Genomic DNA, 12772 nt, shown 5'->3' on the forward strand with positions numbered 1-12772 from the left:
AATTTGTCCATAATTGCAAAATGCAAATCGAAAATAATTTGTGATGCCTTCCCTGTTTGAAGGAAGGAATCCCAAATTTGCATCAAATTCTGCAAGTGTGCTTAAACTCTAGCATTCATACCTATTTAAACTGAATATATCACAGTAAATTGGTACACCGAAAACAACTTTGAGACATTGAAGGCAATAGAACAGAACAAGTGGAGAGAGCAGTTAATGCATATAGTATCTTTCAGCTTTATTAAATAATAGCATAAGACCAGAGCAAGGATGTCATAATGAACTTGTTTAAGGTGCTTGTTTAACCTGTGCTAAAGTGGTTTCTGAGAATGGCAACACAATAATGAAGGTAGATTGGAAATGTGACTGTTTTTCTTGGAAGAGAAGTCTCTGAGTCTTGATAGAAGTTTTGAAAATCTTGAAGGGTATGGGGCAGAGCGGATAGAAATAAACTACTCCCACTTGTAAAAATAAGCACAGATTTGAAGTAATTTGCAAAAGAAGCAGATGTGAAAAAGAGAACACTTCTGACTTTTTTTTTTCTCAGGAGACTGACCAAGTTGATTTGAATCAAGAAATGGAAAAATTATTGTGGTGTACTTTGAGATAATTTTCGAAATTTTGTGCAGAATGTCTGTTTTCAGTCTCAAGACCAGGAGAACAGTAGAATGTTTGGATTTCATACTGCCTGCATTGATGACTTAGAAATATGTAATTTGCATTATTCTAGTCATGGTTCAATTTTGTTTCCTTGTAGACCTGACCAGAAGTTTTGTGAACATATAAAAGATGATGCAAGTGATGATTTTCAGAAGCGATATATCTTAAAACGAGATAACTCCAGCATTGACAAAGATGATAACCAAGTAAGTGCTTAATTTGAGTGCAGTCTTGGATTTCATCTCTGTTTCAGAAGATTTGTTGTATTGCTATTTGTTTTACATATTGCATTTCTTTCTGAAGCAGCAGATATATTCTAGTTTAATATCATGGAATTTGTCGAGTATTTGAAACCATTATTGTCATTGAGAATGGTGCATTGAGACATTACTAGACTAGTTCACACGCAGTTGCAAAACACCAGGCATCTTGGAGTGTTTTTATCAAATTACCAAGTGTAACATTACTTTTTTTTATATTCTGTTAATAAAATGATGTCAATAATTAGTATTTCAAAATTTTTTGTACTCTTTTTAGACTGGAAGTTTTATGGAGCTGAAATTTTAATAAATCAATTGGAAGGATTAAGTTAAATTCATGCTATTGCTTTGGATAATAACTTAGTTCAGATCGTGTATTTGTTCAGGCGTGTGCACCATGCTCTGGAGTCATCTTTTAATAATATAATTCAGTTGTTGAAAGCTTGCGGACTATATTTTTTTCAGTAGATTGTTTAAATTCAATGAAATCATTGAATTTAGTGAAGAATTTATTTTGTTTTTTCTCAGGTAATCTTTTGTTCACAATGCTTTTTGTGTGTGTGTGTGTGTATACAGATGTCACGTGCATCAAGTCCTATATGATCACTGTAGTAAGCATTATTTGACACTCTGAAGAGAAGAACAGCAAAAGTATTTCAAGAATGTTGCTGTTTGGGCATTAGCAAATGCTGGGTTTACCATGATGTCAGGTTTTTGTACATGGTAATCATTGACAAGTTATTAAATGGGGATACCTTTTTTGAGTAATCAAATGACTGTTTAGCACAACAATGAATGATTTAAAGACTGCCCAAGTTTGTATTCTTCATGAGTTTTTTTTTGAGCGAATGCTAACCAGCAGATTGATCAGTTTAAAACTTGGTTCCATAGTTTACTTTCAGTTCAGCCTAGGAATGATCATTCGAAAATTGTAAGCATTTCTCCTAACCAAGAGATTGTTCACAGGTGGTACTGGAATATTTCATAGTAATCAAGTCTAAGAGACTCCTATGTTAAACAGGTTATTTGTTTCAAATTAATCACTTAAAACTGCCTCCTGGAAATGTAAGGCAAAATTGGGAACATCTGGAATTAGTCAAGGCAATTGTGATAGAAGCACAAATTGCCTCGGGAAAATGAAAATTTATACTTGGGAAAGCACCTTTCTTAGAAAGGGTGTAGCAGTACTAATATGGACAAATTAAATTCCAAAAGCTTTTTTTGGAATTTGTTTTCAAAAATATCTATATTTTTGATATTGTTAAAGCTTCAATTAAATTTTTTTTTTACTTTGAAATATTTCAATCTCCTAAGAAGACGCTGTGTTCAAAATTTCCAGATACGTATCAGATTGCGGGATGATAGAAGAAGCAAATCAATAGAGGAGAGGGAAGAGGAATATCAGCGGGTCAGAGATAGGATATTTTCTCAAGATGTAAGTATAGGGTGGGAAAGAGGAGTAAATATCTGGTTTTAAATTGGATGTGCAAATAGATGTTACAAGCTTCGTATAAGTAGTTGAAAATCTGGAAGGCATTGAACTTGATTGATTTGGTTGTGGAGATTTCAGAGTAAACGATACATTAGTAAACTGAAAGTTGCATGGTAGTCATGACTAGGAAATTTTTGTGGAGACTTGCTGTACGCTATGGAATGCTGTTCCATAGACCCTTGTAAATATAATCAGTTGTCACCTATCTAGAGGAAAGGCCTGGATAAAATTCAAGCTCTTTGAGCAGGAAGTATGTAAATGAGAAGTCAGCAGAATGGTGATGGGTACATTTTATTCAGTCAATTTTGTTTTATCAGCTTAACAAAGATTGGTTGCTGACAGTATTAGATGGCCACAAATCTGAAGTCCTATGCAGAGCAGATTAGTGATCATGTTCAGGTGCTCTTGTAAAAGTGTTTGACAGGACTTTGCATGTTTGCTAAATTTGAGATGGGTACTTTAGAGTCTCAGCCACAATTCTGATGTTGTGCTTTTTATAAGCTTTGCCACTGTCACATATTAAAAAATAGGTATGAAGCTCTGGTAAATGATAGAAAGCTGTGTCCTTGAGCAGAGTGTTTGAAACGGCAATGTAAATAATGCTTCTGACAGATGGCATATAGGACTGAAGCACTTTTAAGCACTTTTTTAAACATGAATTTTCCCTACATCGCACTTGTGTAAAAACACTTTCAGAGCACCAAACATCATCATAAAAGCAGTCCAAATTAAATAAAAGCTTTTGAAATAGAATATTATAATGACCCTACCATTGGAATTCGGAACATTTTTACTATTCAGTGGAAAGCAAAAATAAATTAGTCTTTGAAAAAGTTTATTTTTAAGATATGCAAGTTGTTTAAAAGCTAAATATTTTTTCCAAAATGCTCTTCTCAGATCTATACTTTTTTAACTTTATTTTGAGCTCAGTGCAGAGCATTATAGGCATATTGCTCATCTCAGAGGGATAGGAAGCCAAAGAGTTAACAGCAGTTATGGTATGATCTCATTACAGTGTAGATCTCATCTTCGCTATAGATTTTTGTTTGTTTTTCCCCACACTTAATATATGGCTTCAATATGGAGTTTTCAAATGCTTCAAAATTACTGTTGAAAAATTGTGCAGTCCACAAAATGTGTCTTTATACTGGATGCTTTTGCTGGATGTCTACTACTGATTTTTATTGTATACCAAGAATGAAAGGAACATAGCAGGCATGGGGAACTATATAGCCCATCATAGCCCAGCAGATATGATAATGGTGATCTTGAACTCAACTCTACTTTCCTGCCTGCGACCCATATCCCTTACCTAGAAATCTGTTTATCCCAGACTTAAATATAGTCAATGGTGATGCATCCACAACCCACTGTGTTCAAGAATTCTGACGATTTGCAATCTTTTGAATTAAGAAATTTTTCATTACGTTGGTCCTAAATGATCAGGCCCTTGTTCATCAGGACATAAAAATAGGAGTTGGCCATTATGGCCCTCAAGTCTGTTCCACCACACAGTGAGATCATGGCTGATCTGTGCCCTGACTCTGTATATCTGCTTTTGGCCAGTATCCCTTAATACCTGTTGCTTATCAAAAATGTATCTATCTCAATTTTAATGTTAGCACCTGATCTACAATCCATTGTTATTTGTGGAAGAGAGTTCCAACTTCTACCATCCTTTGTGTATATAAATGCTTCCCAACTGCTCTCCTGAATGATCTCGCTGTTATTCTCAGACTGTGGCCCCTAGATCTAGAAGCCCCAGCCTATGGAAATAGTTTTTATTTTTGTCTTTACCTGTTAAAAGCTTGAAAATTTTGATCAAATCACTTAACCTTCTACATTCTAGAGAAAACAGTCCTGATTTGAGCATATTTTTAAGGGGAAAGATACAAAAGGGACCTGAGGGGCAATATTGTCACACGTTCATGTATCGAACGAACAGCCAGAGGAAGTGGTGGATACAGATACAGTTAGAACATTTGAAACACATTTGGATACATGAAAAGGAAAGGTTTAGACTAATATGGGCAAAACGCAGGCAAGTGGGACTAGTTTCGTTTGGGAAACTTCGGCATGGACAAGTTGGACTGAAAGGTCTGTTTCTGTGCTGTGTGACTCTGAGACTCTAATTTGAATAATCTATCCTCAAAATGTAACCCCTGAAGTCCAGGTATCATTGTTGTAAACCCATGTTGTACTCCCACCAAGGCCAATATATCCTTCCTACTGTATGGGTCCCAGATCATCTGTCAGTACTGCAAGTGGGGTTTAACCCCGGTTTTGTGTAACTGCAGTATAACTTGTGCATCCTTGTATTCAACTCCTCTCAATATAATGTCCAGCATTCCATTGGCTTTCCTGGTTACTTTCTGCACCTATTTGTAGCATTTGAAAGATCTATGTACCTGAACCCCACCCAAATCAGACTTGTTCCCCTTTGTTCCTGAGCCTGGGGAAGCAGCAGCGCTCTCCATCTATGAAGACTCTTCATTTTCTTGAACATTTCAATTTGGTCATCTTTCATTGACATGTTAGAGCAAAATCTTTCAAACATTAATTTCTAAGTGCTGAACTTGATGTTATAAAACTTCTTATCAATCAAAGAAGTTCATACTCTGATCATTTGTAGCCAAGTTAAAAACAACTTGAATATTGCTATTTTTGCACTTGTTATTGATTTTGTTCAAATTAATGCATTATTGCAAATTTCTTTTTGGGTATATTAGAATTGGCATAACATGTACACAATTTGCTGATCACATTGGCTTGTCCTTAAATAATCCACTATGTACAGAAAATGGAGTGTAGAGTATTTAATTTTTGTACCAATGATTGTTAGTTTCATCTTAGTGGTGTAAAAATATCATGTTTTATCTTTTTTTTACTAGTTTTGTTGATGTAACTAAAAATTTGTTTTTGTTTCAGTTATCATTTTCCCAGGATAATTACTTTACAGATAAAAGGTGGGTGATGATTTGAATGGATAGTTTAATTGATTAGGATTTCATGGTGTTTTATAATATACTCTGAAATCTCCTATTAACATCAACAGACTTCACGAAGAAGAAGCTGCTAATAGCACACAACAAAGACGACAAATATTTAGGTACAGGAAAGCTTGTTCTAATTAGAACATTTGTTTGTATGATTGTGTACTCTGAATTCATTCATTATTTACTTTTTGAAGTCTTGTAAAATTAAGATAAATGTTAACTTTATTTTGTATGTTGCAGAGGAAATAAGGATGGAACTGGGAGATCCTCCAATAGTCGGCAGAGCAGTACTGAAAATGAGCTGAAGTGGTCAGAGCCACGTCCATGGAGCAGTACAGACTCAGATAGCTCAAACCGCAATCTGAAACCAGCAATGACAAAAGCTAGCAGCTTTAGTGGAATTTCTGTACTGGCAAGAGGTGATAGCTCTGGTAGCAGCAAAAGTACAGGCAGGCTTTCAAAAGCAGGTACATTATTATTATTATACACAACATTACACAATCACAGTAAAGTACTAGTTTGGCAAATGCTGGCTTTGAGTGTCAAATCAACTTAATATTTCTCATCACTTTTCTGATCAGCCCTTAAGTACCTCATCAAATTGACCATTTATTCATATTTGAGATAAATGTTTGCTTGCACATCCTCCAATGAAGGAGAATGCTGCAGCTGGATCCAACTTGTCCTGAGTATTCACCGGCAATTGTATTTCGCGACTACTGCAGAGTGATCTTTATTGGTAAAGTGATATTTGCTTTCCTGAGCTCAGGGGCACTAAAGCCACTCTTGGCATCCCAATGATTCCCTGACTGAGATGAGCGACTTCCATACAGACTAGTGGTCAATCTGGAACTAACTTGTCTATATGGCTTAGGAGTGCATCAAGTGTATTTAAATACTAAATTATTGAGGAGTCAGTCAGTCATTTCTAAATAATTATTCTTTTGACTTTTTTGACTAATTAGTGCTATACTGTTTTAAACATCTTTTGGTTATCCAAAGTAATGTGGGCTGCGGTTCCAGAAAAATCCAAACAAATCTGCACAGTTCATGTTCACATAGTCCAGGAATATCTGGTTCATTGAATATTTATGTGCAATTTAGTTAACCTGTTAATTGTTTTAAAACTTTCTGTATTCCTTGTCAAACTTAATCATTCTTATCTTTATTTGAGGATATCCTAGCCTACATTAATTTGTGTTAACCCTTTGTTTTTGTTGTATTCAAAATAATGTCTGCTTTTATAACTTGGTCTGTGCCAAGAGCTTGCTTTTCTCTTTCTTGGTGAATTGTTGTGTTCATATATTACACGGATTGTTTGCTTTATTTTGTGTATTTAAAAACCAAACTTTTTTGCGCTGCGATGACTGCAACTAGACAGAAATGCAAAATCACTGGAAGAAGTGTTGGCTGACCTATTCATTGGGGGCTGCTTTTACTATTACTTTTGAAGCTTATGCATTCATATATTAAGTCTGCATGCTGTAGCTGTACAGTTATATAAGAAATAAGAGTTTGCTTGGTTAAATTATTGTTACTTTATGCTGTAATAATTTAACATGTTAGAGTCAATGGGGGTTTGCTAATTTTCCTAACATTGTGCATGTTTGAAGACAATTCATCGTGATGTGTAGAAAGGAAAAAGGCATGATGTTTCTGTCTCTAGATAAAGATTTTTCATTACTCCTTTCCCAGGTTCAGAGTCTTCTAGTAGTGTAGGGTCATCCACGGGTTCCCTCTCTCGCACCCATCAACCTCTTCCAGTTACAGCTATGAGCCAGACTCATGGTGTGCCAGCCGTCTATTCAGCTGTCAACACTAGTAATTCTCTTTCCTTTGATGGTGGCATGAGTGGGCAAGTGATTCCTACTAGCACTAGCTTCTTTTTGCTTCCCTTGGAAGCTGCAGGCATACCACCTGGCAGTATTCTCGTGAACCCTCAAACAGGTTGGTATCCAGTGCTGGGATTTATTTGAAATGTTTGTAATTGGAATTTACTCTGCAAAACCTTGCTATTTTAATAAAGATGTTGTTCAGGTCATTAGTGATCCTGGAAACTTATGTAATAATTTTAGATATTTCCTCAAAAATAAGTTGAATTAAGTTCCATTTGTAAATTTACAATTTTCTGTGTCATGTATGCTTTTAAAAGTTGTTCAATTTTAATCTTTAAAATAAGTAATTACTTCACTTATCAATTTTTAAACTTTCTTTAGAAAAATTCTCATGTCTTTCACTATGTCAAGAATAGCTTTTCTGCTCATTGGTTGTGAATACTTCACCACCACACTACTTCACTCCTCCATTATCTCTCAATTATCAGACTGTTTGTTTAATAACCAGTAATCAATAAGCACACATTTTCTTCAAATGTTTGGAATACCCAAGCCATTGATTTCAGTCCTCATCATCAACTCTTTTCCCAGAGAGATGGAGTTCTTCTCTGGCAGCTGTCTAAGGCTGAAGCAGACTTCGCAGCCTATGTTTCATATATGACTCCAACTGAGCATTTGGCTGCACGCCATACCATCGCAACTGATGTTTCTATCTCCTAATGCCATGAAAGTTCACTCTTGTCTCAGCTTATCTGCTGCCTGAACCATCCTCTGTGCAATGTATATCTTAAAGTCAGAATTGCACTGCAGATGTTATCTCCCAGGCTCTACAAAGGTCTAATGTTGTCTGTGTTTTCACTTGAACCAAGTACTGTAATCTACCACCATTGAGTAAGCCATATCTTGCTGTAAAAATTCTATGTTTACAAATCCCTTCATGGTCTGAACCTGTAACCCTGCAAGATATCTGAACTTTTCCAATTCTGGCCTTTTGAGCATTCCTGTGTTAAATCAATAACCTCAACTGGTATGGCCCAAAGCACTGGGATTTCCTCTCTAAAGCTCTCCACCTCTGTTTCACTCTTCCTGTTTAAAGAGGCTACTTAAAGTTGCCTCTTTAACTGGTCTTGGATCATCCCCCTAACATTTCCTGATGTGGCTTGATAACCTTTTTGTTTGATAACCTTATTTGGAAAGACTTTATTACATTGAAGTGACAATACAGTCACTACTTAATGGTGATTTTATAAACAGATGGAACATCTAGTGATCAGAGCTTTAATGAATTAAGTTGCCATCAAATATAATCATGGGACTGTTTCTGCATTTTGGGAAGGGACAAAGTTAACGCACAATAGTTGATTGAACTTATTTGACATGCACTTCAAATTTAAGGTTTAATGGAGAATTGAGTTTTTTCCCGAATTGCTCAGATAATTATTGTATTTAAAGAATGTGACCATTTCTAACTCTGGTCAAAAGATATGCATCTGTAATTGCAAACAATGGGCTACCTAAGCTATTCTGCTTGGGAAAGCAATGCAACAATAAAATTCAGAGGATGATCTCCCGTATAAATATGAACGAGGAAATTGCAGAAAGCATAGTGCTTAATTTTAAAGAGAGATTATATTGGCTATGCCATACAGAACATTTTTTTTTTAAAAATCAGTGGGATAATTTTAGAAAACGCAGTTGCATTGAATTGTATCCTATTGCCTGGGGACAGGGGTTGATTTTTTTTTTGCTGTTTAATATTTTGTAATGTTTATTGTAATTAGATGGATTTTCCTTTTGTTTGTTCATTGATGTCCAATGCACTATTTTTGCCATATATGTCATTACTATGGCAATACAGTGTATATCTACAATACAAAGCAAAGTACAGTATAATTTGACAGGGTTCAGAAGTGTTTGTTTTTTCCTCAACATTTTCTGCATTCGTTCATGGGATGTGCACATTGCTGGCTAGGCCGGTGTTTATTGCCCATCACAATTTGCCCATTTTGCTGATACTTTTAATTTTTCTGAATATTTGAAAATAATAATTACAAACTGAAATATGTGACTGGTGCGAGGTAAATGTGCATCAGTTTGGAAGTAAACAAAGAAATTACCATTTGTCAGAATGGTTATTTACAAAGCAAATTTTTCAGCGGGAAAAAGAAAGCTCTGACATTAGGATTAAATTCTCCCTTTTTAAATATAGGATGAGTGTTCTGGTCATTTTAGTTGGTTTTAAGGTCAATAATATGTTTTGTAGCAGTTTACAGTAAACTAAGGAATATCTCAAGTGTTTTGTTCTTCATACAGTACTACCAAATTACAGGGGTGATTTAGTTTGTAATATCTTCTTTCAAAGAAGACATGGATATTTTTCTGTTAAACTGAAACAGGATTTGACTTCGTTATTTCCTCACCAACCTGTACAGAGGTGTTATTGTACACCTCTGAAGCAAGTGGGAATTTTGTCCGGACCTCATGGTCCAGAGATGGGACACTCTTCCTCCACCACAAGCAACCTCCAGATGCAGTTTGTCCTATTATGAACTTTGGCTGTTTGTTAAATGTTTAAATATTTTTGTCTAATTTCCTGATTTTTGTGTGCTTTTGAGATTTACACACTAAGTTAAATACAGGAGTTTTACTATTCGAAACAAACTGAATCTCTGTTCTTTGAATTCTCCTCATTGACGATCACTTGAGCTGCTAGACTTTCCAGTTATATTTGACGTAGTGACTGGTGACCTGGCTAAATCATTATTTACAAGATGTACTTCAGATAAAATGCAAATGTAGGACGATATCAACACAGACCTTTGCGTCAATGACCATGTTTTGCACATGTATTGGATATTGCCTCAATGTTGTTCAATAATTTGTATTTAAGTTTACTTATTTTCATTTGTAATAACCTTAATATTGAAACATTTGAAAATTTTATGCTATAAGGATTTAAAATACTTTTGGTGTATTTTCACTTAGAATTTTAAAATATATATGATACTTGCATTTTAAGTATATTTCTTATTTTGGACTGTATGTGAAATCTTCAAATTATTGGCTGTTATTGAGTAGCATATGAAAATGGGTGTGCCCAATAAAACTTTTGTTTTGTATGCTAATATAGTATTACTGAGAAATGTCTTGTTTTGCTCTTTAACTGGTAATCGTGCATGTCCATCTAATATTTGTACGTATTATATATATCTGAGATAAAACACCATTGCTGATTTTCAAGTAGTCCACTCTTAAGTTTGTCCTGTTCACTCCTGGCCTGTCTCATGTTACTCAACTCTTCACTTTGTTTCCACATCTAACCTGTTGATTCTTTTTGCTTAAAATCTTTCATACACTCACTGGTGTATCGTTGCTAAGATTACTTTGTTAACCATCCTTAAACAACTTATTAAACAGTTTTGAAAATAAGTTGCTTCCAAGGAATTGCTCAGAATAATAATTTTGAAATGAGACTAAACATGACCGAACTGTTGACTGCAATTTGCTTTATATAGAACTTTTAACCTACAGACTATATTACAGAATTTACAGTTGCCTAATCAGACAGTATATGCCATTATCAAGGAGGTATTTAGCAATGCCAAAAGGTTGGAAAAAATACAAGTTTTTGTGGAAGAGATAAATGGAAAGGTGGAGCATGGCACATGCAAGGCTGTGAACATTGGGGAGGGCAAAAGTGAGGACTGCAGATTTTGGAAATCAGTCTAGATTAGAGTGGTGCTGGAAAAGCACAGCAGGTCAGGCAGCATCCAAGGAGCAGAGAAACCAATGTTTTGGGCAAAAGCCCTTCATCAGGATTGAAGGCCTGATGAAGAGCTTTTGCCCGAACCGTTGATTTTTCTGCTCCTCTGCTGCCTGACCTGCTGTGCTTTTCTAGCACTACTCTAATCTAGACTGTGAACATTGGGGAGTTAGTGATGGAGGATACATAAAAATGAAATGTGTATTGATTTGGTTGTTGGAAGTTAGAGACAGGGCAACAGGATCATGGATTGAATACAGGGTTGTACATGTCACATTTAAGACATTGGCTGGCTGTGGGAGCAAGTAGAGGTTAGATAGGACACATGAAACTGGAGCATGATTTCATGTGAAATTATAGAATATATAGAGCAAGGTTTTGAGTTTGTAGAGAAATGAAACTTTGGCTCATGTGACAACAAAAAAAATTCAACACCATTTGGCATGTTGAGACTGGAACGGAAATGAGCAATATTTCAGAGGTAGAAGTACACAGTCTTTGAATTGCAGAGCATTTAATATCAGAAGTTTGAGTGTGGGGTTCATCAGTATGCTAGGTTGGGATCTGTGACAGTGGCTGGGAATGATGAACTGGAGTCAACAGCAAAGAATACAGTGATTCTGACAGGGGTACACATGATATTTAACAAATGAAATGGAAGGCTTGGTAGAATATAGATGGTAAGTGTTCAGTGTACATGTGGCAGCTGGCCTCATGTCTTTGGATGGAAAATAAAGGAGTATACAAATGAAGGGAAGTTGGGCACCAAAGACACACTCTTAGACTCACCAAAGTTACTCGTAAAAGGGTGGGCAAAGAGGCAATGATGGAGATGCTCTCTCTATGATCAGCTGGTAAAAGTAGAACTAAAGGCATTGTGTTGCTGTCATTAGCTGTTTCAGACTGCAGGGCAGTTGAACAAATGAGTGAGGATAAGGTATAATGTAGGATGGTCCACACCCACAGAGGCTTGGTGGGAAGGGGTAAGATGGAAATGCAGCTGTACAGATTATGTCCATCTTGAAGATAAAGCAGCCCATTAATTTCTTGCACTACTATGTGAGTTGATGGCATGGCAGAACATTTTAAGGAAAATGTTGGTATGAAGGAAATTACCTGGTGAGTTAGTTACCTTTGCCTGCTGGAGTGATCCTGAATTAATTCACTATTTTGACAAAGGAAAATGTAATTAGGCCTGGTATTCCTGGCGCTCTGAGTCATGATTTGCCATACCCTCATAATTTTTCCTCAATTTTTCTATACCTTTCCTTCTTGACTTATTAAGCAACCTGAAGTTTTAGATTTCACTTTCCTTCTTTGCATTCCATTCTCCCTTTGCTTTTCAATCTTAATTGTTCAGATGTCATAATGCTTATTTTATGAATCTAGTAAAAATGCGTATTTTATTAATTTAGTTTAAATTGCATTTTATTAATTTCCATTGATACACATCAATTTTTTTCCTCCAGGGCAACCATTTATGAATCCAGATGGTACAGCAGTAGTGTATAACCCACCTCCAGCCCAGCAGACTATAAGGAACTCTATGGCTGGTCCTGCACAGCAACCACCATCTGTTCCACAACAGCAGCAAGTAGCAAATCACATCCTTTCTCAGGTTAGCTTATTGTAATTTAAAAGTTCAAAGGTATGAGTGGGAATTCAATTTCTACATTAATAATTATTAATGTTGAACTAAATTTTACTGTTGTTATTTTGTTGACTTTACTTCAGTTGGTCATATTTGAGCTGAATAATATAATTAA

The 12772-nt window shown here is 35.6% G+C and overlaps 1 protein-coding gene across 13 annotated transcripts in view; it reads left to right on the forward strand.

The window, feature by feature from the left end:
• LOC140482350 (R3H domain-containing protein 1-like) overlaps positions 1 to 12772 on the forward strand; it is a 168992-nt gene that overhangs the window by 64097 nt on the left and 92123 nt on the right. For 10 of the 13 annotated variants that reach the window (XM_072579677.1, XM_072579680.1, XM_072579690.1 and 7 more), the window contains 7 exons: positions 758 to 866; positions 2260 to 2355; positions 5341 to 5378; positions 5468 to 5521; positions 5649 to 5875; positions 7104 to 7355; positions 12476 to 12624. In XM_072579677.1, the coding sequence (XP_072435778.1) occupies positions 758 to 866; positions 2260 to 2355; positions 5341 to 5378; positions 5468 to 5521; positions 5649 to 5875; positions 7104 to 7355; positions 12476 to 12624 (925 nt within the window). The remainder of the gene's footprint in view (positions 1 to 757; positions 867 to 2259; positions 2356 to 5340; positions 5379 to 5467; positions 5522 to 5648; positions 5876 to 7103; positions 7356 to 12475; positions 12625 to 12772) is intronic. The other 3 variants (XM_072579686.1, XM_072579687.1, XM_072579681.1) reach the window with 2 other exon arrangements.

This window comes from Chiloscyllium punctatum, chromosome 10 (assembly GCF_047496795.1).
Source record: "Chiloscyllium punctatum isolate Juve2018m chromosome 10, sChiPun1.3, whole genome shotgun sequence".
Taxonomy (NCBI): domain Eukaryota; kingdom Metazoa; phylum Chordata; class Chondrichthyes; order Orectolobiformes; family Hemiscylliidae; genus Chiloscyllium; species Chiloscyllium punctatum.